This window comes from Molothrus aeneus, chromosome 1, assembly GCF_037042795.1.
Source record: "Molothrus aeneus isolate 106 chromosome 1, BPBGC_Maene_1.0, whole genome shotgun sequence".
In the NCBI taxonomy this organism is placed as follows: domain Eukaryota; kingdom Metazoa; phylum Chordata; class Aves; order Passeriformes; family Icteridae; genus Molothrus; species Molothrus aeneus.
In genome coordinates, this window is record NC_089646.1 from 58,028,251 (window position 1) to 58,055,392 (window position 27,142).

The 27,142-nt window shown below is 37.5% G+C and overlaps 1 protein-coding gene across 1 annotated transcript in view; it reads right to left on the reverse strand.

Annotated features, from left to right (window-relative positions):
- The window catches only part of ITGA9 (integrin subunit alpha 9), a 236,743-nt gene that overhangs the window by 44,327 nt on the left and 165,274 nt on the right, over positions 1-27,142 (reverse strand). Inside the window, exons 22-26 of the mRNA XM_066557605.1 lie at positions 25,791-25,899; positions 21,571-21,678; positions 5,087-5,212; positions 4,386-4,505; positions 2,590-2,691 (exon numbers count right to left, since the gene is read on the reverse strand). Of these exons, the coding sequence (XP_066413702.1) occupies positions 2,590-2,691; positions 4,386-4,505; positions 5,087-5,212; positions 21,571-21,678; positions 25,791-25,899 (565 nt within the window). The remainder of the gene's footprint in view (positions 1-2,589; positions 2,692-4,385; positions 4,506-5,086; positions 5,213-21,570; positions 21,679-25,790; positions 25,900-27,142) is intronic.

The window sequence follows — 27,142 nt, forward strand, 5'->3', positions numbered from 1 at the left end:
AATTTGTCTTCTTTACAGAGAATTTGCACTCTGATACTATACACTATAATGTAATAGCGCCAATTGAAATAATGGTACCTGGTCTTAGAAACCAATTATATGTTAATAATGATAATAAATTGACTTATAATAAGCCCACATTTAGCCTTAGAAAGCAAAAAGCCTTTTCAACCTTAGCATGATAAAGTGTCTAACAAATGTTAGGGAACACTGTCATAAACAGTCTCATAGGAAGTCCATGCACAACTATACAAAAGGAGCTGCTATCCAAATGGATACTGTACAGCAGTCTCTGTTCAATGAAGAGTGAAAAATGATCTTTAAAAAGGAAAAGAGGAGGTTGAACGATGACATTTTCTTTCTCCAGTCTCTATTTCCAGCTAAACAGTTGTGGCTTGCAACTGTTTAGCTGGAAATAGAGACTGGAGAAAGAAACAACTACTCTTCCCTTCTGCATTTCACAAGAAGAGAACGCAGAAAAATTAATACCTTGAGCCAAGCCATATCCTAAATTTGTGCCTGAACATGACCCTGTGCAAAACATACAGAAATACTGAAGCTGGCATATGGAAATACCATAAAGTAGAGAAGAATTGGCACTCATATGAGAAAATACTTGAAACTACAGATTAATTTTACATGGCTACAGCATTTCAAGCATGCTCTTTTACAGCTAGGTCTTTCCAGGAATTAGAAGCAAGCTCTTGTTTGAAGTTTAAGATAGCTTCCCAATACATACACAGTGAGCTTCACAATGCGACTCAAGGCCTGATGAAAGGCTTTCTGAGAATAGAAAAGGACAATTTCTTTTTTTGCCTAATTTTCTTTTTTTTTTTTCCTCTAAGCATTAGATAACAATGAAATACAGCAGAGCCAGCATTTCTAGAAAAAAAGCATTTCTAAATTTTGAACTTTAAAAGATAGCAATCTGACACATTTTACAGTGTGCCTATCATTCTTAGATATTCTAAAACCTTTAACAGTTGAAAATATTTGTCATAGAGATACTGGGTTCTTCCATTTCCGTTGAGACATGGGTATCACAGTCAGGCGTTACTTCAGTCATATTATAAATGGGCAATGCAATGGTTGGCTCTCACAATTAAGAGATGAATATTATGTGTATGTTTAGAGAAGTTTTATATATACATAGTTATGTTATTTTTACATGTTCTCCCCATAATTTTCTTTCCCTTCTCCCTTATATTGTTGTCACTAGTCTGGGCATTTAGGGAAGGGCAACCTTGTTACCAGGAGGCACAGCATGGCAACACCTGACCATCAATCAAGTTGTAAGAAAGTGATCTCCACCAATGGATGGCAGAGAAGGAGTTGACTGACAAGACTTTGGGAGGGGCCAAGAGTATAAAAGGCAGAGCATTCATTTTGTAAACGAGTGTATGGCAGCTGGTCACATAGACTCTCAGAGCTGTAAAATTTTTCCTTATTCAGTACTTTGTTTTATTTTTGTTAAGGTTTAATAAAACTTTGAAAATTTAAAAGTGAGTGTTGTTTCTCAAAAGTCATTAATGAAATTTTGCCATACAATTGCAAGATGAGTTCTGTGCAAGCTGCAGAACTCAGAAGAGGCCAAGCGATGTATTAACACTCAGGATTGCAGGCCACTTACAAGGCACATTCGCGGCAATGGCTATGTTTTTCATTTTAACTTCCAAGCCTATTGTATAGAATGGTAGAGAAACCTGACAAAGAAAAGAAAACAGAACGGAAAAAAAGAAGATTGTGTCATATAAAATAACTCCTTTTTCTGACAGGTCTAATGAAATAGAAATTCACGACTACAGTTACAGACATGATTGTTGAGGGATACCTCTGGTGCAAATAGCTGAGTTTGCAAACTGCAGATTGAGATGCTGATTGAAATGCAGACTGAGCCCTTCTTAGGTGCCCAAGACAAGAGGCTGTGAACTGTGAATGGGGTGGTGCCAGCCAGGTGAATGGATACTGAGACACAGTAGTAGCAGTGAAGTGGCAGATTTTTGGATAACAGAAGGAAGGAAGACAAATGGCACCAAAAAGGTAGAAGACTCAGGAGGAAGAGGGAGATCAACACAATATATGGTATCAGCTCATACTTGATTTTTATCAGCTTAGCACAAGAAAAAAGAGTTAAATTAATTTCTGAAAGTTTAGACACCTTTTTGCATTTTCACAGCTCCCAAAATATCATTAACGCTTCTAAATATTTCATTCTGGCACATGTGAAAAGACTTACTGAGGTTTCAAGTCTCTTCTAGGTTTTCAAGGGAAATTTGAATTACATTAAAGCAAATATTAACTGTAAATCAAGACCTAAACCTAATTTTTGCATTAATACTTCAAGGGTATTTTAGCTAGTACAACATAGATCACACTATGGTTTGACATAACAACATGCACTCTGTTGACATGGTTATCATAGAGAGCCAAACCACAAAAACACAGTTCACAGTACTGTTAGTCTGGTCAGACAAAGTCTAGGCACTCTTGTGGGTTAGCCCAGGCACAAATTCCAGTTTGTATAGAGCTCTCAGTGATTTCTAGCCCACTGGGTTAAGGAAACATTTCTCTTTAGCTTTGTGTACTCACTGGTTTTTCTTCTGGGTTCCCATTGGGCACCTCTACAACTCTGAGGTCATGGTCCACCTGCAGCCTTGCCCTTGTGACAAACTGGATGACTGATGAACTGTCCTGAGAAGAAAAAAGAGGAACAACTGGACTTAACAACAACAACAACAACAAAAACACCAAACCCCCATCAAAAAAAGCCCAACAAACCATCAAACAATTGCCAGTATAATAAATACACCCAGACAACGCTTAGTGAAGGCTAGGTTGGAGTTAAGTACCAGCCTGGTTACAACTCTGCTTTGAAAAAATATACTTTATGCTCATAAAAGATATACCTGAGCACATTATTTCAGATTATAGCAAAATCAGGTATGTTAGACTTTAAACACATATTTTGTATTTGGTTTGTTAATATTTCCCACATTTACCATGAAAACAAGACAGAGAATTTCCAATGACACAGACAGGCTCAATATTAACTGTGAAAAATGTTCCAATTTGTTTTTCAAGTGAACAGAAAAATGATATACAGAAACTGGGATAAACTATAATATATCCTGGGGGAGAACTTCTTACTTGAATCTGTGCATGGCAACTATCTTATTCACTGTACAATTCCTCTCATTAATATGTATTTCTCCAATAAAATGCCCGGTGCATTTTACCATGCACATTTCAATAAGATGCCATTTCAACTTACAGATTACTCACTTATATGTGGTTTGCCTTGGGAAGAGAATGTAATAAGTAGAAAACAGCATGCACTGGTGATACTCAAACATGTGTAAACACTCTATGTCTTTTAAGGGAGTGTTGCTAAAAGTAATCTTAGAAGGGACCCAGCAATGGGATGAATCCTGGCTATATCCCAAGAAGCATATTTTGCATGCACTCAGTTGTAAACTATGTAAACTATGTAAATATGTAAACACTACTTATTTGCATATTTCAGCATTTCTATAAGTATGTAACAAATATCTGAAACTTCTGGCCATGTCTGTACTTCCTGTTTTCAAATATGAACAAACATTAACAGACTTATTGGTTTCAATTGGAAAACCTCAGGACTATTAATTGTTTTCTAATAAGGGCTCCCTCTGATGCTTTTAATCTAACAACTATGAAAGACAGGTTTATTTTAATAGGTTTATGTTATCAGTTTTCTCCTTCAATTATCTTATTCCCTCATAACCTTACAGCATCTTGCCAGAATTAGTTAGCATTTTTTAAAGTAAAGGAACATAGGTCAAAATGCAGTAAATCACAAAAAATTTAAAAGATTTACTGTCTCATTCAGCACCTTCAGAGAAGAAAGAAATTAAATGGCAACCATTTGTTTATTGCCACAAATGTTAAGCTCAGCATTAATGTGGTCATGATGCATCTTCTTTGAATAATAATAATTTGAAGTAAAAATGACAAAATACTGCTATGTGTCTCTTTACACAGGAAGATAATACATAGCTGGTCACAGTTTACATTCACTTACATTTTTTTAGAATGAAAACTTACAGAAATCAATGAGATTTTCAGAAATCTCTAGCCTAAACATCATGCACACAATTAGGGGTCTCATTTGTCATTTTTCAATGTATAAATTCCTGAACTAAATTTATTTCTATTCTAATGAGTAATGGGTAAGAACTAAGATTAACACCTCCGTACACGCTGTTAATGAGTAGATCTGTTTTCTTTGATAACATTATTATTTTTCACACACTAGTAAAGAGGAAGAAATGGAAGTTTTGAGTTCATTGGTTCACCTAAGCACACTTAAATTGGCATTGAAGACAACCTACAAGGAGACCACGTACTTTCTTGAGTATCTCGGTATTCAGCAGCATGTAGATATTTATATCACAGGACTCTGCTTTAGGTAGTGAGCTGATGTTGCAGTGTACAATTAAACAAGACTTGCCTGGTCTTTCACAGTCCTACAGGAAATATGGAAAAAGTTGTTAGGCAAAGGAGGTAAAAATTAAATGATAAATGAAAAATTGTAAAATTCAATGATACATGATAAACAGCAAACACACCAGAAAACTAAGTTATAAGACTGCTATAATACAGCACTCTTGCACTGAAATAGCAACTTTCAAGACCTGAAGATAGCTGGCTACAGATGCCTGTATGAAAGGAGGCCAGGTAAAATTCAGTCCTCTACAGAGCTGCTGAGCCAGGCAAGCATTCAAAACTGAAAGGAACAGGACTGCTGCTGCACACCAGCTCTTTGTGCGGGTCAGGCATCAAGTACAGTGCAGTGACCCACTGCTCCCACATGCCTTTGAGAGAGCAAAGGCTCTGGTTACCAAGTATGTGCTGCCACATCAGCTAAATCCCTTTCCACTGCACTTCCTGAAACCTCCTCTTTACTTTTAAAAAACAGACAATTACAATCATTACATTTCCCCCCAGCACAAACTATCTGCTTCAGATCGTCATGCCAAACCATGCAAAATGTTTTGTAAAATATGCTGTATGTTCAAGTGATGCCATAAGCAGTACTGTTTCTTACCAATACTTTTCTGCCAGACTTCGTGAAAAAAGCAAATATTGTGTGGAAAATGTTTTCATTTTCTTGAGGAACAACACATGGGCTGTGGCTTCTATGGAAAGAACAGCTTCCTTTGTCCTGACCAACCTGCATGCACAATTATAAATCACAATAATTATTCCGAATTAGTGAAATTACACAAGAAAGTTGAATTAGCCCATCTGTAAAAACACACCTTAATCTGAGCTAAATGTCTGGTCTCCTATTAATAGTCAAAAGAGAAAAATAACCACCTTGGGAGTCAAATAACCCTAAAGAAAGTATCTGAAGTAAGCCAGATAATCATGCACTGGCAATGCTTTGACTGGACAGGATACAAGTATGTCTAACCTAGCTCACGTGTAGGTGTCTCTGTTCTATATGTCTGGAGACAGAGGAGAAAAACCTCAGCAAAATATATGTTATGACACAGCATTTTAAATCAATCGTTGTCCTAGTCACAGAAATAGTAGGCAGAGTTTAGCACTAGGGCTGACCCAAAAATCTTCCTCTACAGCAACCCGCACAAGTTTGTTTATCGTTTAAGACTTGGAGTCAGAAGCAGAATCTCTGTGTTTTACCCCAGTTCACAAAACTTGGAGGGGTGCTTTGTGCCTTTAAAAACAGGAAACAGAAACATGAAGCTCTCTCCCCTTCTTTCTGGGCTCTCAAGCATTTCAAAATCCCTTCAGCCACTGCCATAGGCCATTTGCTGGGGAGGAGACGGACTTGCCCGCTGTTGCCTGCAGCCGGCACGCCAGAGGTCAGAGGCACTCCCCGAGTTCCAGTCGCTGCCAGCAGCTGCACCATGCTAGGGAGAGCCCCTGGTGGGTGGTGTGGAGTAGGCAGCCCAGCAGCATTGACTGCTTTTGGACAAAAATAGCTTTTCCAGATTTTTTTTGTCCCTGTTCTCTGTTGGTTATTCGTTTGGCGGAGCAGGGGAGGCAGGGAGTTTTGGAACAACGGAAGCTTGTTTGCTGTGTTGTTTCCTCTCTTGGCTATGGGGCCCAGGGAGGGGATTCTCCACCATTTTATCTGTGTTCCCTGGGACAATCAGGGGGATCTCCTCTGCATTTGTGCATGGGCGTTGAACTGTTTGCAGTTTACATTTAAACCATGTATTTGTTGATTATTGCTGTTTTTGTTAAGTAAACCGTTATTTTCTTCACTTGTATCTCTTTGTATTTGTCTTTCCTCATTAGCGGAAAGGGGAGAAGTTAAAACTAAGGGGAAGCAACTTATTTCAGAGACCTCACCCCGTAAATTGTCTTAAACGAAAACAATACTGTTACCCTTTGTACAACCTTTTTTGATGTTTTGGCCAACTCAGGTGCATCCCTGTTTATATCAGAACTAACAAGATAAATCTTTGTGTAAATGCACAAGCCTAGGCACTAAGTCTGTTCTTTTACCTTTAGCAGAAATAGTACAAAACCACCTTTTTGTGTCATTAGCTTATTCACTTGCCCAGGAAAGTGGATGACTGAGCCAAGTAATACTTGAAAAGTACCAAACTGATAAAATGAGCTTCAGTCAAGATAATATTGCTCAAGAAAAGCTGTCTCACTTTTTGCAACTAACAAATATTTACTGAAAAAAAAGACCAAAATTTAATAAAAAGTATGACAATAAAGTATCAGCAAATTCTTCCTGCTACTGTACTTAAAGCCTGCAAGTGAGAGAGGGAGATTTGCTCACAAATCACCAACTGACATTCTTGCACATACTGCCGTTGACCTCCTCACATCCTATGACATGATAAAAGACTGAAAACTTGTACCTTACTAAATTCATAAATCCTTGAAAGAGGAAAAGAAAAAGCTGTTACAGCTGTTTGCAGGTCTGTCTAGATTTTAAATGCTATTTCCAGACAAGTGATATGTATGTCTCTTTGAAAGTGATATAGATCACCTGTCTGCTTCACTGGCCCACAAATTCTTCATAATCTGTTCTTTGCAGTATGTATTCACAACGTGACTTAATATAAACTGTCCTTACATTCCCAACAAATATATCCAAAGTTTACGGTCTCCTTGGCTCAACTGAAGATAAAGACTGATTTGTTTAGATCAACTGAAATGAGTTTTCATTATTTACTTTAGATAGGAGATTCACAAATCCCACAGACTTTTATTTCTTTGATCTTTCACAGGTAAATAAGATCCATATCAACTAGAAGGCTTACGTTAAATTAAAAAGTCAGGATCTATTGTGATAGATGAGTATTGTGATGATTGACTCTCACAATTAACAGACAAATATCATGTATGTAGGTTAAGAAAAGTTTTATAGATTTATAGTTATGTTTTACCCCCTTGCGTTGTTATCAAGGGACAGCTGGGGTTGGGACATGTGGGAGGGCCGGCTTGTCACTATGGCAACACCTGACCTCCAATCAGGATTTGAGGAAGTAAACTTCACCACTGGACAGTGAGGAAGGAGTCAATGGACAGAACTTTGGGAGGGGTTAAAGGGTTAAAAGGTGAAAGCTCCATTGTGTGAGTGAGCACATGGTGGGGAAAATCCTTTGCTCCCAGCATTGTAACCTTTTCTCTATTCAGTCTTCTATTATATTTTGGATAAGGTTTAACAAACCTTTCTAAAATTATGAAAAGGGAGTAGCTATTTCTCACATCTATTAAGTACTTGTTATTTATTCCTGAAAGTTTAAATTACAGATGTCATTAGATTTATGCAAGAGATACAAGAAGGACAGTACAAGTTTTCATGCTACACAAACTTTTGGCATACTTCCTAAATAGTCCTGATTTATATCTTGTAAAAGTACAGTGTAAAAATGAGCCAAAGCAGAAATGTCACAAGACTAAAAGGAATTGTTTAGCATGAAGCAACTTAAACCTGGTCCTTTCTACTTGAAGTTACTATCTTTTCTTAAACTGAAGATTGGCATAATTTTTAAAACACTTCAGCTGAAACAGAGAAAGGCACCTCCATAGGATCAACTCTGAACTTGGAAATATCTTTTCCTCTCTGCCAACTACATAGCAATCCTATATGAGGTGGATTATAAATTCAGTGTTACAGTCCATCTTAGGAGGGAAACATGCAAGAACTAAGCACCTCCTGTTACCTTCACGGCTTTGGAACAGACCATCAGGTCACCTATACCCTGTTTCATCAGCAAAAGTCAGCAGCTACTTCCTAGAAGGCAGACACTGCTATTTGGCCAGCAGAATTTGGGGGAATTCAACCAGGCAGAAATTAGATTACACTCATCTGTGTACCTGCTGTGATCAATCAGCATAAGCTGGCAGGCAGGAAAGGATGCAAGGCAACTGAGCAGAAATCCATTTTTTTGGCACTCTTGGAAGCCAAAGAGCCACAAAATGGGAAAAAAAATTGATAAAAAATTCTAAGTGGATGGATCATGGTAAGGTAGAAACAAATCCATCCTTTTGAAAGGACTGGCCACAGTTGATTTGGTGGGATATTTTCTAGGGGTTTTGGTTTGTTTATTAGGATGACTGTTAGACACTTTTATTTCCCATCATGTGTTATTCTCAATTTTTAAATGCATAAGTGTTCTACAAACCAGCCAGAAAAAAACTTGTGGCAACTTTTCAATAAACTTTGTTTTCAATTACATATTCATCTGTAGAAAGACAACTAGTTAAATAAAATCTTAGCACAAAACTGTTTGCATTATGCTGAGACTGAACTGCATCTCTGAAAAACAAATCATGATTTGTATTGTGAGCCTCATTGAGACTTTCTTCTTGTTCAAACATGTTGCTATCCCTGCCACCTTGTGGTACACAGACAAGGAAATTTCTGGCCAAATGTTTATGATTTATAGATGCAAGAACTGTACAAGTCTTTGAAATGCAGTAGGAAGGAAGCCAGGCTCTTCATCAGACTTGGAGTTTCAGGGTACCTGGCATTCCAAAGCTTTTCGAAAATTTCCATTTCTCCATTTCTCAGCAGCCTACAAACAGAAAAAGACTACCACCAGAGTGGTCTTCCCAGGATCTGGTATCCAACATCTTACAGAAACAGCAGAAGAGACTTTTTTTGAGCAGTGCATAGGATGTTGAAAGACATGTGCACTGCTCAAAAAACTGGGGCAGGGAACAAGAGGCACAAAAGGCAGGCTCTCTTAAATCCTACATTACGACTACAGATCGGAAAATAAAAACCTTTCCCAAGAGAGGTACCAAGCAGAAGTAGCCCTGCAGCCTTCCAAGAAGGGATTTCCAAGGAGCTTTGTTGGAGGTGTCTCTGCTGAAGGTTGTTTCATTCTGTTTTCCAGAAACTACTTATTAAGTCCTAAATAAAATAATTTGCAGTCTGGTGCACTGGTCTGGTGCCTACAGATAAATCTGTATTGCAAGTGTACCTAAAATCTGTACCCAGAAGAGGTAGACAAAGTCCATGTTAGCACATAAAGCAGGCCAAAAAAAAGGTAAACCAGGCTAACTGCATAGCATCTTCAGCACCTATGCTCATATTACACATTTTTCTAACCTGCTCTGAGTCTGGTCCTGTGGTCTGAATGTGCTGCAGCCACAAATTAATGGCTGACCTAGCAGATTTCACTGAACAGTTTTACATTGCAGGAAAAAAAGAGTCTAACTTAAAAGACCTTAAATTATTTTTTACTCTTTCTTCTTCTCTATATTCAGTGGTCTATGTCATCACATACAGTCTAGACTACCACACATATCATGAGTTTTTTTGTGGTAATAGTGTAAAATTTTTGTAACACAGAAGTATTACTAATTACTGATCCTAGCCTTCAACTCCTGGAAAACATTTCTAATTTTAAAAATTTTTTTGCAAAGAAATTACATTTTCAGAATTCCAATTCTAAACAGAAAAATTTGTAAGGGGGTGGTTGTCTGATGAAAATCCAAACATTTTATAAAATCTTTTCCCACAGATTTGATATATCTATTATTTATTTGTCATTTTCATTACTTGAATGAAGCATGCTTTCACTATCTTGAATGTCTTCAACCTTCACATGAGGCAAACCAACATCAAGAGCAAAAGTAAAATCTTCCCACAGAAGATTTTACCGACAGTCATTTCTTTTTACTATGGTTGGGATGTTCCCATTCTCTAGCAATGTCTCGTCTTAGGCTGAAAAATACTTAACATCAATGCACACATCATGTTTTTTCTAGTTTTTACCTCAATTTCAAAGGAACTTTTGTCAAACTGCTCAGCCCCAGTGTAAAGAAATGTTAAAAATGTTATTCTGATATTCTCACTGCAGAATATCAGAGTGATTAATGCAGTAGCACAGCCCGTACTCAGATATCACGTGCATTCTTGGACACCACTGGATGTCAGAATAGCCTTCAACATTTCTCAATAACAACACATTATTGTCAGGTGCCTCACTTAGACATCTGTGGCGCTTGAAAATCATGATCTTTCAGACAGTTTTTAGTGGCCATCCAAAATCTGAGGGACTGAAAATCATTACTCATTCCAGAATATATATGTGTGTGTGTGTGTGTATGTGTATGTGTGTGTGTGTGTGTGTATATGTATATGCATATGTGTGTGTATATATATGTGTAGTCTCCTATTGTATTCAACACATGTGCATATACATGTAACATGCATAAATGTAAGAAGATACAAGCCAGAACATTTTTACTACACAGACTTGTCATGGCACCTTGCAGAACAGGCCACTACATGTCACCATAACTCTGCAAAGGCTAATAATATTATTAATCTGTCATTATGCAGAACAGCAGAAAATCCCTTATACTGCCTCTACCCACATCATTCTGTCATGTTATGATTCTATAAATGATCACACACTCATTCAGAGATAAGTTAGTCTCTAGCTTTGTTAATTTACTGTAAATTGCCCTCCCCGTGAAAATCCTATGAACATGCTTGAGAGACATTTAAATAGGACCACCTGTACAATGGGTTACTCTGTCAACTTTTTGTTGTCAGCACAAACCACTAAATTTCTCAGAGCAAAGATACAACCACCAGGAAAGCATGCACGTTATTTCATGCATTTAAAATGCTCTATCTACAACAGGAAAGAAATTACTGCAGGATGACTTTAATGTATTCTGAATATTTGAATCTGAATTACTTCTTTAGTGCTACTTTATAGGTTGAGCAGAGGCAAACCCATAAAGTAGAAGTGGTTTTTCATCGTGTAAGATTACATCACTCTTGAGAAAAAGTGGCAGGAGGACATTTCAGAGTGTAACAGCTGATGTAAAACATATCATGTACACTCCACACACATCACAGCCTAAAAAGCCTGCAGGTTTTTTAATAGGGCTGTATGAGAATAGCATGTTGAATTTATTGCATAATAGGGATCATCATCTCTGACTTTCACTGCATGGTGTAGAGATTTATGAGAATACTTGGGCCTGGTTTGCAGCTCCAAGAAGGAAGTACTAGTGCAAAGGGGAAAAACACCACACATTTTCCCGGAAACACAGAGAGTAACCAAGAGCTGCCCATGAAGCCAAGTCACCTGGGAGTGGTTGGAGTTTCTAGGAGAAATAATATAGCTGCTGCCTCAGCACATTCCTGTTCTACTATCATCTCTCTTTCCCACCTTCAGGGTACTTGCAGCATCATCTCTGCCCATCTGTAGCTACTCTCAGAACATGGCAATTTCTAGCAAGCCTTTGGGGCCTTTCAGAAATTGCTGCAGTTTAGCAAACTTTTAGCAAACAGTTTAAGAGTTTAGGCCACAGTACCTGTAACATAAACTGCACAGGTAAACTGAAAGCCAGTGGCCCCTTCTAGATTTATCCTCAACCCATTAACGTGCATCAAAGGCAAGACCTCCCATTTTTTCAGGGCCTTGTATCCAGCACATGGTGTCAGCCTGGGAGAAGGAAATCAAATACAATTTCAAAATGGGCTGGACAGGACAGCTGAGGACCAAGCACCAAATGTTGAGGACCAAGTGGATATTATCAGCTGATGTGGGGTAAAGTATGTGCAAGTGATAGGAGTCTCTTGGAAGAATGAGACAGAAAAACAGGAGGAAAACTGGCTGTTGCTTCCAACAAAGCATTATGTACAATCTCCCTGTTGCACTGCTGTATATAAGATGCCAAGGGCTATTCCTGTATTTATTGACTGACATTTTACAAAATAAATGTGTGAGCAAATATATATCTTCAGCTCATTCCTAATACTAGCAACACTAGATTTCCACTAATGCAAAAGAATTCATTATGATATTAAAACTTAAAGTTTCCAAGCTCTTCCAGTAAGTCTGGAATTCCCCTCTTCAGCTAAATCATCAATAGTTGTGGAGGAGAGCCTGGAAGTCCATAGAACTAAGCTGATACAAAGCAAGGTGGAAGGCGGAATCCAGACGTGAGTGCATGTGATAAAACAAAACCCACATCCAGCCTCAGAAAAAGTGTGTGGGCAAGTTTAGGGAAAACATCATGAGACACAAGATATTTGGAACAGCAATTTTACTTCTAGGAGACATGGTCAAGGTCAGAACATAGGCCAGTCATTTCACAAAATTTTTAGCATTGTTCAACTCTGTAATGGATGCCTTTCTCATCATCCCTGGGCTATACTGACTCCAAAGGACTGAGTTTGGCTGTGGTCTGGCAGAGAGTTTTTACATATTTTTTCTCTATGTTTTTTTAAACTGATTTATTTATGTATTAATAACTAAGCAATGGTTCAAGTTTTCAAACTTGAAAAATAAATAACAGATGTGTTTGTCTGTCTTTGTTGCTAACCGTAGCACATTCATCCTAGTATTAGGGGAAAAATGTATGCAAGTATTCTGATTCAAAGATACTGATTCACCCTTTATTAAGTGAACAAATAATTGATAAACAGGGTTAATCTAACATGTCACACTGAGAAAAAAAGGGAACTGACAAGAAATTCCAGACAAGGTCAGACTCAACAGTAGACAAATAAGTTATGTAAATATGTTATCTGAGTACTTGCACCATATGCCAAGAATGTTTAATATTCACAGATAATGAAATACGTTTGAATCAGAGCAGTCTTGTTGATTCTGGTAATAAATTTAAAGAACCACTGAAAAAACAGTAAATAATTTAAAAAATTAACCCAGTTTACCCAACTCTTGAAAGATTTCAACTAAAAATAGCAATGATGGCACAGAAAACCATTAGTCCACAGATCCAATAAGCAGCCTTACAAGGCCATGAGAAGAGGCAAGTGGAAACAAAGTGGAGATGCTAAAGCATTAAATCAGCTTAGAGGGGGAGGAAACCATAGCTCTCGCTTCTGCTCCTCTAGACAACAGGAGAATGCACCAGATGCATATTTGGCATAAATCATGCTGATTGGAACACCTTTAGATGTTTTTCTGATGCACTTAATATATGGCTTAAATAAATAATCAGATTTGATAAGCATGATTCTTGCAACATTGGCCTGGTCTTGTCCCTGTAGCCAATTTGCACATACTTAGCAAAAATTCCCAGAAGTACTGCTCTCAAGAACTAGTGATTCCTACCCAGTTTTGTGACAGAAGCAAAGATCTTCTCATATAAAGTTCCTGACTTACAAGACAGTAGATTCCTTCCTAGACACAGAGCTGTACATGCCACATGTACACAGTAAGAAGAAAAACTGACCACTTGGTATGATTTAACCCTGAGGTCCTCAGAAGATTCAGGTCTAGGAATGAATGACCACCACCTTACACAAAAATCAGCTTACCACTATCATTCATGTGCTCCCTATATATTGGCCTCTAGCAGATGAAACCCAAGAAAGGGTCACTCAGAAGTGCTTTTCCTCTCCTTATGATGAACTGTGAAATGCTTTACCAACATATGAGGCAATATATAATTCTCAGGGTATGTCTGTATTTTAAAAGCCCCTGAGATGACTTGGCATTTGATGTTCCTTCAGCTAGGTTCTATCTGTCTATATAGTACATCCTTTTCTGTATTAGACACAAATAAGGCCATGTTTGTTCTTTACCTGATCGTTGGACTTTCCCTATGGGCTGTGTTGATGTTAGGATGAGGAGCTCTGAAGACTGTGCAGGTAAGTACATTCCCTGTAGGGTTCAAACAACTCGTGTGTTTTGTTTCACTAAAGCAGATGTTTGAATGTATCAGAAAGGTGTCTAAGACCTAAACTCTCTTTAGAAGCAGTGGAGAAAAGGTAGGACTTTCAAGGGGATAATTTTCCTTATCTGTTGTAGACAACTGAAGATTAAATGGGTCATTTTCATTCAAAAAACACTCTTGAGGGGTGGAGGAGATATATTAAGTTAAGCAGCAACTGTCATTTGTTTCTAAGACATCCTCAGAATTTCCTCCAAGAAATGGTTTATTGATACTTTTGATACCATCTGATACCTTGCAGAAGACTGGAATGATGTACTTTCAAGCCAGGAGAGGAATCCAATACAAGATGCTTATTTTCACTCTGATACATGAACAGGGAGGAAAACCCTTCTGTCACCACATTTACATAGATACCATTGTTTTAAACGCTTCCTTGTTCTTTTGCTTCCTTCATTTACACCACAAATCTTGCACATTAGTTAGAGAAGAGAAAAGCTAGTCTAAGAGTCAGAATTTAAAACAGGACTGTGTTTTAAAGGAATTTACCAAGCAGTTACTATCTGAATTTCCTTCTTCTTTCCTTCCAGCTTTACCACTGGAAAAATGGTGAATTCTTACACTAACTCCTTCAAAATAAGAAAAAAAAATTAAAAATTGTAGACTTTCTTTTCATTCAACAGGAGGAGCTTCCTTCTCTAGCTAGGAAGCTTACAAAAAAACCAACTATATTTATATTTTTCCACACCACAGCAAAACTCCTGATTACTACATGATTACTCACGATAATCTGCCAAACTTCCTGCTTCCTTCATCATTCTCATAACAGATTATTTATATATCCATTCTATTTCACATTTTTCTTTGTCTGAAATTTCTTTTTATCAAAAGGCAAATAAACCATCTTTTTCAAAATTGGAATTCACATACTCAGCAAAAAAAATAGGAGCTATGGGCTATTCACAAAGTAGCAACAGCGTCAGCTGACCAAAAACATCAATCAAGCTGCCACTCATTTGAAAGGCCATGATTTTTTGTGGGGGGACAGTGTTGTAAAATTTCAATACCTAGCTTATTTGACAAATTTTACTATAGTTTAGAAGTTAATAATGAGCAGGCCACAATTGGACAACAATATTGTGTTGCTGTGGCCTGATTTAATATATGGATCACAGCGTTTTTTTCCCATGTTTCAATGGCCTTGATTTCTATATTATTAGACTTTACTGAAAGACAATTATTTTTTTACATTCAAAGTGCCTTCCCAAGAACATCCTCTTAAGAATTTTCAAAAGAAATCCACTGCTTATACAAATACCATAGCACTTTCATATATAGAAGATTTGGTCAAAACAACTGGGAAATGGCTGAGAATTTGTTCAAATCTGGTTTCACCTAAAGATCCCAACTAGGAAGTCACAGCAATCTTTCTTTGACATTAAGAAGTTTTGCTCCATCTTCAAGGATGCATTCAGCAATGCACAAAAAGATTATTTTGAACCACTGGAAATGCTGTGAGCTCTGATCAAGGCACAGCTCTTGTATTATGATGCAGATGGCAAAAATGCTGGGATTTTTTAGATTTATTTTAAGGTCATAATTCAGAAAAAATCTTAGTTTTATGGCTGGTGTCCTGAGGTGACTTTATGATGCTTGTATCCCCATTAGTCTGTCAGCCAGAAATAAGTTTTGCACCTTTAGGACTGGTTCTGAGAATGAAGGAGGGGTGAGAAGAAGCATGGAGTTTGTTATCAGAAACTGCACTTGTTCCCCCACATCCTTCTCCTGAACTGTGTTATCTGCAGACAGACAGTGGGAGAGAGCTCTCCTTGCTTTTTAGTTAGTGTTTAGCTGGCTGAGGCAGAGAAGTTCCCTGGACTGTGGATTTTCTTTTTCTTGGAACTGTTTAAACCTTCTGTGGATTGAAAACCCAGAAGAGCACCAGCAGCTCACACCTGTGGCCCACTGGGCTGGGCCTGAGCCACGGCATTTCCTAGTGCTGGAGGGACTGATAAGAGACTGAGTGAGCTGAGCTGCAACCCATGAAAAGGACTTTCTGAGTTTGTCATCTCTTCAGATTGGCAAGAGGTTTTATTGTTTAATATTGTTCATTTTTTGTGCTGGTGAGTGCTTTGCCTGTTAAATAAACTTCTCTCCAAGGAAATATTTTGGGGGAGGAAATATTTTGCTTTCTAGAGGAACCCCTTTTGAGGTTTTCTCCTAAATTTGTCCTAGATCAGGACACCTGGGCAGCCTTTTCTGTATAACAATGGAAACTTAAAAGACAGCGAAGTTCCTCTTCAGTTCATTATACTGACATTAGGAACTCTTTCTGAGCTGCTTCACGGTCCTCCTCCCTGCTCCTGTCTAAAGGCAACTGTGCCATACTGGACCACAGTGTGTGCTTCTGCCCCTCCTCACAGCCATCCTGGATGTGGAAGATGCACTAGTTTCTCCTGCAAGAGACAGGCCTCCTAGGCAAAGCCAGATTCAGCTGATATCACTAAGGTACTCTACACTGGGGGTGGGGCAGGGAACACCTCCAACTGCCTAAGCAAAAATGTTTTCAAACAGTCATTTAAAAAGCAATTAAAGTGAAAGAGGCAGGAAGGTCAGAAAGTACCTGTACAATTTTCTGTACAAATTTCTGTAGAGTATATTCCCTGGAATGAGTAATTTCCTCCAGTAATCTAGCTACGTTTTTAAATATGGTGCCAAAATATGTGTATGCCAGTGTGTGTGTAAGTCATTGAAATGAAGAGAGTACATGCAGAATGACTAACACAAAGGGCTAAAATAAATCTTGCTGTAAATGCAAAATGTTCCTGTACAATCTTTCTGTCAAATGTCAATTTATTTTATTTTTTTCTTTCAACATTCACAGGAAGAGATCAATCAATTTAAAAGGTAAACCTGTAAAAGGAATTCTCTTAAATTCTTCCATTAATTCATTCAGTTTTTCTTTACTTTTTAAAAGTCTTACTGATATCCAGCTATCATAAAGGCACAATCCAGATCTCACCTGTGTAGAAAGAAGTGTGAAGTGAATATGCCAAACATAATAGGACAACTGGAAGACTCCTCTTTGTCCTTGCAAGAGAAGGACTTTTTATTTTGCTCCCTAAACAAGAAGTGACGGGAAGGGTTGGACCAGGGCCTGGGCTAACTGGCCCATTTAAGGTTGATTGGTTGAAAGGTTGTCCATTTAAGGGGTCAGGAGCCACAAGACTGAAGTTCAACCCATTTTTCCTTCTCTGTAAATAATTCTCAAGATCTCAGTTTAGAAGCCTAGGGAAAATCAGGGAAACTAGATGGTTTCTGTATTATCAGTGGACACTGGCAAGTGCTTCTTCAGAGTTGCTTCTGTGCCTCTCTTCATTAATTGTTAGAGTAAGAGAACATAGTAATTTAAATATATTCTATTACTAGCAATTACTAAAACAGTCATTACTAGACTTAGACATCAAGAGTTACAGGCAAGGAGGAAGATTGTCAAAAAACTGAGAACAGTATTTCTTTCCCTCTTACTTTCAAATTTCCTTTTACATCATTGCCTAGATTGAAAACTGTTTCTGAAGAGACTGTCTTGCAACATATGAATCTTACTTTCCAACAAGATTCTTATCTCAGTGATGGTGATAATATGTTTTTTTTATATTCTTGATACTGATTCAACAAACAGGCTCTACTTAGTCCCTCCAGAGGAGGGAAGAGGACTATCCAGTTCAAATAGACAAATTTGGTTTGCAGCTGTTAATTCCTCATAATTGTATTTACCTTCAACCAGAAGACAAGAATCTGACCCAGTTCCATAAAGCCAGCACAAGAATAATCTTGGACACATCATTTAGTTATGAACAGCTTCAGGAAATACTGTGGTTAATTTAGTAGGAACTCCCATTGTGAAAATCTTCTTGACGATCCTAGAAAGCAGCTCCTTGGCTGCCAGCCAAGGTCTGGTAGTGCTTCTCTTGCCCTTGTGTATCCCTAGCTGGATACACAAAGGAAATTACTGATCTTTCAGTTCAAAACCAAAAACATACACAAATATAATGAGCACTGGTTTTCTTCCTGGAAGAATAGATAACCAATGGCTTGAAGAGTGGAGACTATACCTTTATGTTAGGACTACCTTCTCTTCTTGTGTGAAGCTCTTCTATGTCATCATCTACACTATCACAACACTTTTACTAACAAGCTGAGGTATTTAATTTATTATGTTTTTAACCTGGCTGGTTTTTAACCTTTGCAAGAAAGCAAATACAAAAATTCATAAAAACAAACAAACAAACAGGTACTAATTTGACTTAAGTGTTTCTGAAATATCATTTACCACTGCAGAATGTATTTACTATGTAAAACCAATGTCAGAGGTGAAATTTCCTAGCTAAATTTGAAAATTTCTAGTATCTTCTATTCATTAAAAATTAATAGGGAGGAAGTTCAATTGTTTTAGGGTTTTGTTCCCCTAGTTTTCTTACAATTATTTTTGGTTTTTTTGTTTACTTCTGGCTTTTATTGTTGATTCATTCCCTTTGTATATTGGGGGCTCTGTTGGGGGAAGTGCTGCAAAAACTGCAGTGCTACTCCCAATAGCCCTTGAATTGCATCTGAACATCTCTAAGGCAGAACTACAAGTGTCAAAACATCTCCATGATCTGAATTTGTCTCGAACAAAATGTTAAAACAGTTTCTGGAATAAAGCCAAAAGCTCAGAATGGCAGGAACATAGGAAGCATGAGGGCTGTCATTTCCTCTAAGACCAGCAGATAATACTTCCTATTAACACCTCCCAGAGATACAGACTGTTCCAGTGAGCCATATGTGACTGTCTTCTTGCTATTAATTTTTGTGCCTGAAAGACTAGTTCAATCAACACAATATGAGAGAGTTTACTCCTGAAACTATCTTGTGTAGTTTATGTGTATGTGAGACAAACTCTAGTGCTTTAACTATGCATTTTGACTCAAAAATTTCACTGCTTTATTGTGTATCAGAGAATGACAATAGAAAAAAAAAGCTTTAAGATAAAAACCATTATGTCATCAAATCCCCAGTTCTGTATCAACAGTGTATTTTACAGATAAATGACAATTCCTAATCCTCTGTATTAATGACAGCTATTCTCAAAGTTTTGTCAACACTGACAGCTAGAACGGCTAGATATATAGGTATCTATCTATCTATCTATCTATCTATCTATCTATCTATCTAGATATAGATATAGATATAGATATAGATATAGATATAGATATAGATATAGATATAGATATAGATATTATAGGTATAGAGAAAATAATGACAAAAACACCTGCAATGTCTGAAAGGATTCTATTACCTTACTATCTTTATTGAAGTCTAGATTCTGGGAATAAGCAAAATAAGCAAAGCCTTGAAATATTTAATGATTATGCTTACAAAAACTGTCTTGGAGAAACAGCTGTTGTAAACTATTTTCTAAAGTTCATTTCATTTTAGGTTTCCTTGTTTAATTAGATCTATTCTATGAAAAGTTGAAAAACTCCATTATTTTAGTTCCCTTTCCAGTCAATAAAAACTCACTGGGAGAGAGCAGTAGGAAAGAGAGTGGGATGCCTTCTCTGTTACAACAATAAGACTTGGGATACATTGGTTCTAGTAAGATTTGGGATACATTGGTTCAGTGCCTGGCTCCGACACAAATTTCCTGTGTGAAGTCAAGCAAACCTTTTGGTGTTCCAATTATGTATCTGTAAGGCAAGGATAACCACTGTCCCAGACAGGATTTTCTTGGCTCACATTTATTAACATGCTAGAGGTATTTAGAAAGTCACATAGGAGACTGACTGAGTCACATAGGTACTGACCATGTACCCAAAATCAATACTCAAAATTACTGGAATGCCAGTGCGTGAGGCAGACATCTCTCATAGAAACACACTTGCCTACTACCTGCAAAGAGGTCCTTTAACAGCAGTTTAACATTTCTACAAAAACAAATTTCAAAGTACAATTCAGTAAAATAATGTGCAGAGCAATGCAACCTGTTGTTGGGGAAAAGCAATACAAACCCTGCTAGCATTTATTACCACAGTGCTCAAGACCACACCACTCAGCTGGGACCTCCTTTATAGAGTGACTGATTTTAGAGAAGATACCAACATTTGGGGAGATAAAATCCATTAGGAAGATTTCCACCTCTCTCTGTCTGCTGTGAACATACCCTCTCCTACAGCACACAGAGACCAGGGAACAAACAAGGAAACAGGTCATGATACTTTGACAAGCAATGTGTCAAAGGAAAGGTGATCTTCTGTATATAAAGCTGGACTAAATAAACATTAAAAAGCAATGCCGCAGAAAATGATACATATGCTGGAGAACTAATTAAGTGTGGTTGGCAAATTGACTCCATCTATGCACTACTACTGTTTCATACAATATTCCCACGTTTCTCAGTCATTCTGTCTTTACTGCCCATCTGTAAGCCATATCTATATTTATCTCATACCTTCCAACAGCAAAAATCTTGGAAACCTGCTTAGAAAGATCTTTCAGATCTATATTTACACATCTTCAGTGACACAGTTTCCTACATAATAGGTAATACTTTTCAGCTAAAAGGCTAGAAAAGTAACCAACAACATGAAAGTATAATACTTCCTTTCAATAATCCCCAAATGCTGGTTTCATTTCACAAAGGCAGATTACTCTGAATTTCAGTAATAAATTTACCTCAGTAAAAAGGTATCCATCTTTTGACCACCACAGTGCAAATGATGGTATTTTAGTGGTCTAACAAAGGTTTTGAAATAAATAAATAAATATTAGAAATGAAATCTAAGAATTTGTCTACCACAGTTTATGTTGAATTTCTTTGAAATTGACACAAAATTATCTTTTGAAAAGCATTGTGTTGAAAGAAGATCTTTCTCTATTATTTACATTTGTTAAAAGAACACTCAAAAAGAGCAAATTATAACACGGACTATAGCAAAATAGGGACAGATAACGTATTCAGACCTAGCTGATAACCACAGAAAAAACCCCAGGGAATCTGAGTCAGCTTGATAAAGCATCCTACCGATATTACATACACCATTTAATCCTACCTCAGTCAGGCAGAACTGATTAAGAGACAATCTTCTTTGTAGGTGTGACTTGTGGAAGTGTTCTCTATATTTCCTTCAGCATCAGCCTGACCTAGTTTTACACGGCATTGTAGGAAACCAGGAACATACAACTAGCTGTCTTTGCCCTAGCTGGGGGAGAACAGCCAGTAGCTGGAGGGGTTCAGCTACTTACAATCTGGCCACAGATGCAAAGAACATTTGATTGTCTTAAAAAGCAACTGATTCACTGAGTTTGGTGGACTTCTTTTGTTTTAGTCATCAGTAGCTCTCAGTGCCTCTCTGGGCTCAGAGTACATTGTAACGTACTCACCATCATCTGCTGAATGTGAAATATTTCGGCTCCAGTGGCAGAGAGGCGGTTTGGAATTGAAATATTAAGAAAAGCTCCAGGAAGAGTGCTTGGTCCAGCATTATAAATCTGTAAGAGAAAAAATGAATACAAATAAAATTACATACTTGACTTCTCATAAATGGGAAACTACTGTAGATTCAGAGCTGGGAGTACAGGTAAATTTGAAGAAATACAAGTATTTTGCAGGTTTTTCAATGCCTTCAGACTAAGACTTCTTTTTCAAGAGTCAGAATGAAGTCAAAGGATTAGCTTACCTAACAGTCTTCAGGCACAGCTCACATATCAAAGGAGAAGCAGTTTTGCAGGATAATTACCAGCCATCAATACAAACAGTATCTTTTATATACAGAGACACTGCTAGTACACTGAATGTTTTGGTAATAAAATCTTGAAGGCTATAAGAAATATTACTGTCTCAGTTAACATTCTCATTTCCATCTGTTAACCACTGCATGATATTCTGCATGTGTTTTCCTTACAGAGCAGAAGCCAAACAATTACTGTGACTACTGGACTGTGGGTTTTCTGAATGAGTTGCCAGGAAATGCATGTGAACAACTTCCATTCCAGTTCTGGCATTTTCAATAAATTACACTTTTAGTGGAAAATATTAGCTTTCTACCACTCCCTGGCCCCCAAAATTTCAACAAAAGCTCAAAGAGTTTCCCATCCTCCACTGAAATGTATCCAGTGAAAATTCTAAAATTTATGGAGTTTTGCTGAATGGAAATAATCCATGGAAAAAAATTCAATTAAAGTAAGTTTTCATTTGTATCTATGTTTTTTTATTAGGAAAAATATTTTCTGGTTCTTTCTAACAACACAAATATAAATGCATTAAAAAACATTAAAGTAAAAACATGAAACCCATTAAAATATTTATCCACAATGAGATACTACTGTGAAAAGATGTATCATGCAGTTGTTAATTGTGAAAAGTACAAATATTAAAACCAATAGGTTTTCATTCTTCAAACACTGTTTATATTTGAAGAAATGCCTGACTGATAAACAGAACTGGTTTGCAATGCCAAATCCTCCTCACAAAGGCCCTGAGGCTCCAGGCAGGGGGAGAAATCCCATTAGAATGCAGTATGATAAATGCTGCATGAAATACAAACATAGTGTTTCGTGTTAGACATTTTAAAAACTTTGATTATCTCACTAGGATCAGATATGATTTATTGCAGAAAAGGCATTTTCTGTTTCCTTGTTCATATTTGATCTATTAGAGATTTTCACACATATAAACTGCTATAAAGGCCCATATTTTTGTAACTCATCTCTTTCTCTTGGTTAAGGAACTATTATTTTTCTCCATCTGGAAAAGTTAAATATTTGGCAGGAAATAATTAAGAAAAGAGTGATACAAACAATCCTTTGCCTATTGTGAACTACATTTCTCTCTGATACACACAGTTATAACGTTTACCCCATTATTGGAGAGCAGATGCGTGACTTGTTATGGTATAATTTTCAACTTCTGTATGGAAAAAATATTACTATTGCATCTGCTAAGTGTGTGCATGAGAGACAAGAGCATTTGGTAGGACAAATGGTGGCACTGCCAACACATAGATTCTCTCTCCCTTCCCTGTTATCACTTTGCTTTACTGAAAATATTTATCTAGTTAAAGCATCAGTGCATCCATTCTTCATCTGCATTAACCAATCACTACGTATGAGGAGGAGGAAGGGAAGAAGACCTACAAACCCCCAAGAAGGAAACCAGAATCACAAGAATTAATAGCCTGGTTCACAAAAGCTTTTATGTCCTGAAATACTCCTTTCAGTCCTTCAATAAATAGCTAAGGGCACTGTATGCAGTGGGGGCTTAATTGCTGTGGATTGCAATCTGTCCATGGAGGCAGACGTTATTTGTTGTAAGCTGAGTTTTCAGCCTAGGAAAACAGAAAGAAAAAAGACAAAACACTATTTTTCACAATAAATGAACCTACCTCTGCATGGCTTATCATTCCCTAGTCCCATCTAGCGGTCAAAAAGGATTTGTAGGGCTTGTAATAGATGCAGTTACACCAGTGAAACACAACGCCAGTTAATGTTGGCCACATCACAAGAGTTTCTTATAATAATCCATTCATATATTTTGCCACATCAGGAACCCATCTAACTGCCTTGTGAAGTATAATATATAAGTAACACTTGAATAATGCTAAGATGCTATGAGGTATTTATTGAAAGCTTCTCATACGTGTCTTTGTGATGACACTGTTGAGTCAGGGATGGAAGGAAGGCTCCAGTCTTCAGGTAGATCAGAAGGCAAAAGCATTTAAGGAAAATAGTGGGTCTTCTTATAATGTGACTTGCTAAGGTGATACTTGATTGGTCTCAAAGTAGAAACACCTCACAACATTGGTGAACTATGAATAGCACATTTTGGACAACCATATCTATAAACAATGGTTACAGAAAGAGAGATAATAATTGTTTTAATTCTTTTGTCTAAGTTTCCCACAGCTTCTACACAGCTTCCCAGGATTTTCTTGGGAGAACCATGTCTCTCTGTGTTCAGAGGATATGTAATTACTACATTTAGTGTCCTTATCTCTTCCCTATACTGTAATCAGTAGTGTTATAAATATTTTCATGTTGGGGCATTTAGCAAGCCTGAATCCCTAGCACAGATGTGTATTTGTTCTCTTGGATAAAGGCTGCTCACTCCTTTGTTCAATGACCGTGCCACTAAAAGAATTACTCCTCCACTTTTAACCTGTGGCTTCATCCAAGATGTGGCACTTGAACAACTAGGGCTCTTTACCCAGCATGTGAAAAAAGGTGAAAGAGAAACAAACAGTAGGAGCTTTTTTCCCTATGGAAGTGAGATGCCATGTTTGCAATTCCTGTCATAATATATTCAGATAAAGGACATATGCCATCCCTGCATGCTGTAAATACGGTATCTAGTCAAGAATGCATTGTACAGCATTGTAGCGGGATGCTCTGCCTGAGTGGGGGTAAAACAGCTCCAACTAAATCCTATTTGTGAAAGTTACCCATGATGGATGGAGAAGGGTAGTCATGCTGACTTTAGTGTTAAAGACTGCTGAGGCTTGTGAGAAATGGATTTGTAAGGGAATCTCAAAACCTGACAGAAAGCTCACACAGTCTGTATGCAAACATTGAGATAAGGTGTGCTGACTTAGGCAGACCATGGAACAGAGATGAGATTGTTGAGAGAGAGATTGAACTAGACAGAAGTTTCAACAAGTTTCAAAATCTGGCCTTGCAAAAAGATCAGATATTTTAGAGAACTGGAACTATGAAAGATGCATTGTAGCAGGACCACATGGGGTGAAAATATAGGTGATTGGTGTTAGAAGTATTAGCAGCATTGTGTGGCAAAAGCTAATAGGCTGAAAAACATTTATAAGGTATTCTAACCAGGAAATAGATTGGCTTCTGATATAATGACGTTGAGTTTTACATCTCTTATGTCTCACCCTTCAATATGACTGATAAGGGAATAAAATCTTTTAAAATGCCTCTCAGTTGCCCTGTCTCTGAAAAGCAGGGACTACCAACAGACATTGACTCATCAATCCCAAATTTAAGCATTCAGAAAGCATTTCCTGACAAAAACTGGTACCAGTGAGGATGTGACAGGCAATGTTCCTGATAAAGGAATCAAGTGATAGTACAGATAACTAGTCTAAAGCTGCTGAGCTGGCACAGCTAGCCTAGAAACACATGAGTGACAGTTGATCAGTTTATACTATAAAAGCTCAGTCCCATTTTTTATCAGCATGGATTTCTAACACACCACTTCCAGAAGAGAGTCTGGAGATTCTTCCCTTGAGTGGTGATGTCTCTCAAGGTTTCTCCTTGAGCAAAAGAGATTTCCCCACAGTTGTTGGTATGAGCGAGTACACCTATATAACCTTCAGATGAAAACTGTTGACCCAGTTCAGGCTAGGACTGGATCCAGTTGCACCTAGATTCCTCTCTGAGAAGAAGTTTAGAAAGCAAGGGAGTCCTTTCTGAACCTCATAACTCAACAAGAGGGTCTTCTTTATAAACCTTGTCCAAAGCTTCCATTCTGCCCATGACTGTGAAGCAAAATCATGCACAAAAGCCCTTACCATACTGAGAGTAAAATAGATACAAAACAAGAATGTGCTGTCAATCAGGAAAGCAGTCAAAATAAGGATGAGGTTTACCTGCAGTGTGAAGTTGAGAGACTGGAAAAGGCATTCATGGTTTTCCAACTGAACAAAGTTGGAAGCTGCCACAGAATCACCGTAGAAAAATGAAGTAGGGAAGACTTCTCTGTAAGACAAAGATACAAATTTAGTAAGCTGAATTTGTGACCAAAATGAAATATATTTGTGTCTAGCTGAATTGCACCCCTTCCTTTCTAGTCATGTGAAATTCTATGGGACCATTTTACATTACTCTATTTTTTGTGATTTGATTTGCTTTTGGCAACATAGTTAGACTACACAAGCAGCATCTCAACTGACATGGGCTAAAATCCCACCAATGAATCAGATGTCTTTTAATTATTCATCCTTTTTCTCGTTTCCTATCACAAATCCTCCTTTTTGGAGTCCCCTGGCATGGTTGATTTGCTCAAGTCCCGTAGCTTGGATTAACATGGGAAATCATTGCACTACCAAGTTATTCTGAAGAAATAGTTTCTAAGAGGAATACTTTAAGTTGCATATTCACTAAAGTAACATTTCAATTTTATTTAACATTTACATAGCATTTCAGGAATAAACAGTTAATTACCTAAGTTTTACTACCTTTATTATGAAGCAGATTATTAAAGGAAAGATTAGAGGGGGATAACCTGCTTTCAACTAGAGTAGAGCAGTTCAAGTTTCTTTAACCATTCTGATCATCTAATCACACAGTAAAATGCAGTAGGATTTTATCAGAAATTACTTGGAAGCACAACACAGTACCTAAAAATACTACAGAAGATGACTAAGAGTGCTTTAAGCATCCTTTATGTCTTCTTTCAATGTCGGGCTTCTCCACTATCTGGAAAGGGTCCTGGTGTAATTTCAGACAAACCTTAGTCCTCCCTACTGCCAAAAACTCTGCTTCCTTCCCAGGTTTTCCTTTGGAATCAGAGCACTTTGAGACAGGATTTTAACCCTGTTTAGGTACATTTCCTTTTTCCTGCCTGCATCTTGTGCCAGCGATTGCTAGGGGAAACAGTGAAAGACAGATTTTCTCCTCCCATTTACAGCGTTATGCCAGAAGGCTTCTCCCAAATATGGTACAAGCCATTCTGGGCTATTTATAACCAGGAATGAAGTTTGCTCCTCTAGATTCAAATATAGGACAATTAAACTAATAAAACAAGCTTCAAAAATATACTGTCCAAAAAGAAGAATATTACTAATATTACTATGCCTAGGAATGTGCCCTCCAATAAACCCAACTTTTCTCTGGCTGCTTGATTTTTCTGTGAACTTCAACTAACTAAGGTTTGTCTATAAGAAAGAAAAATATAATCCACACAGGCACTTAGGTGGGGCTTATAAATTCAGAAGCCTTG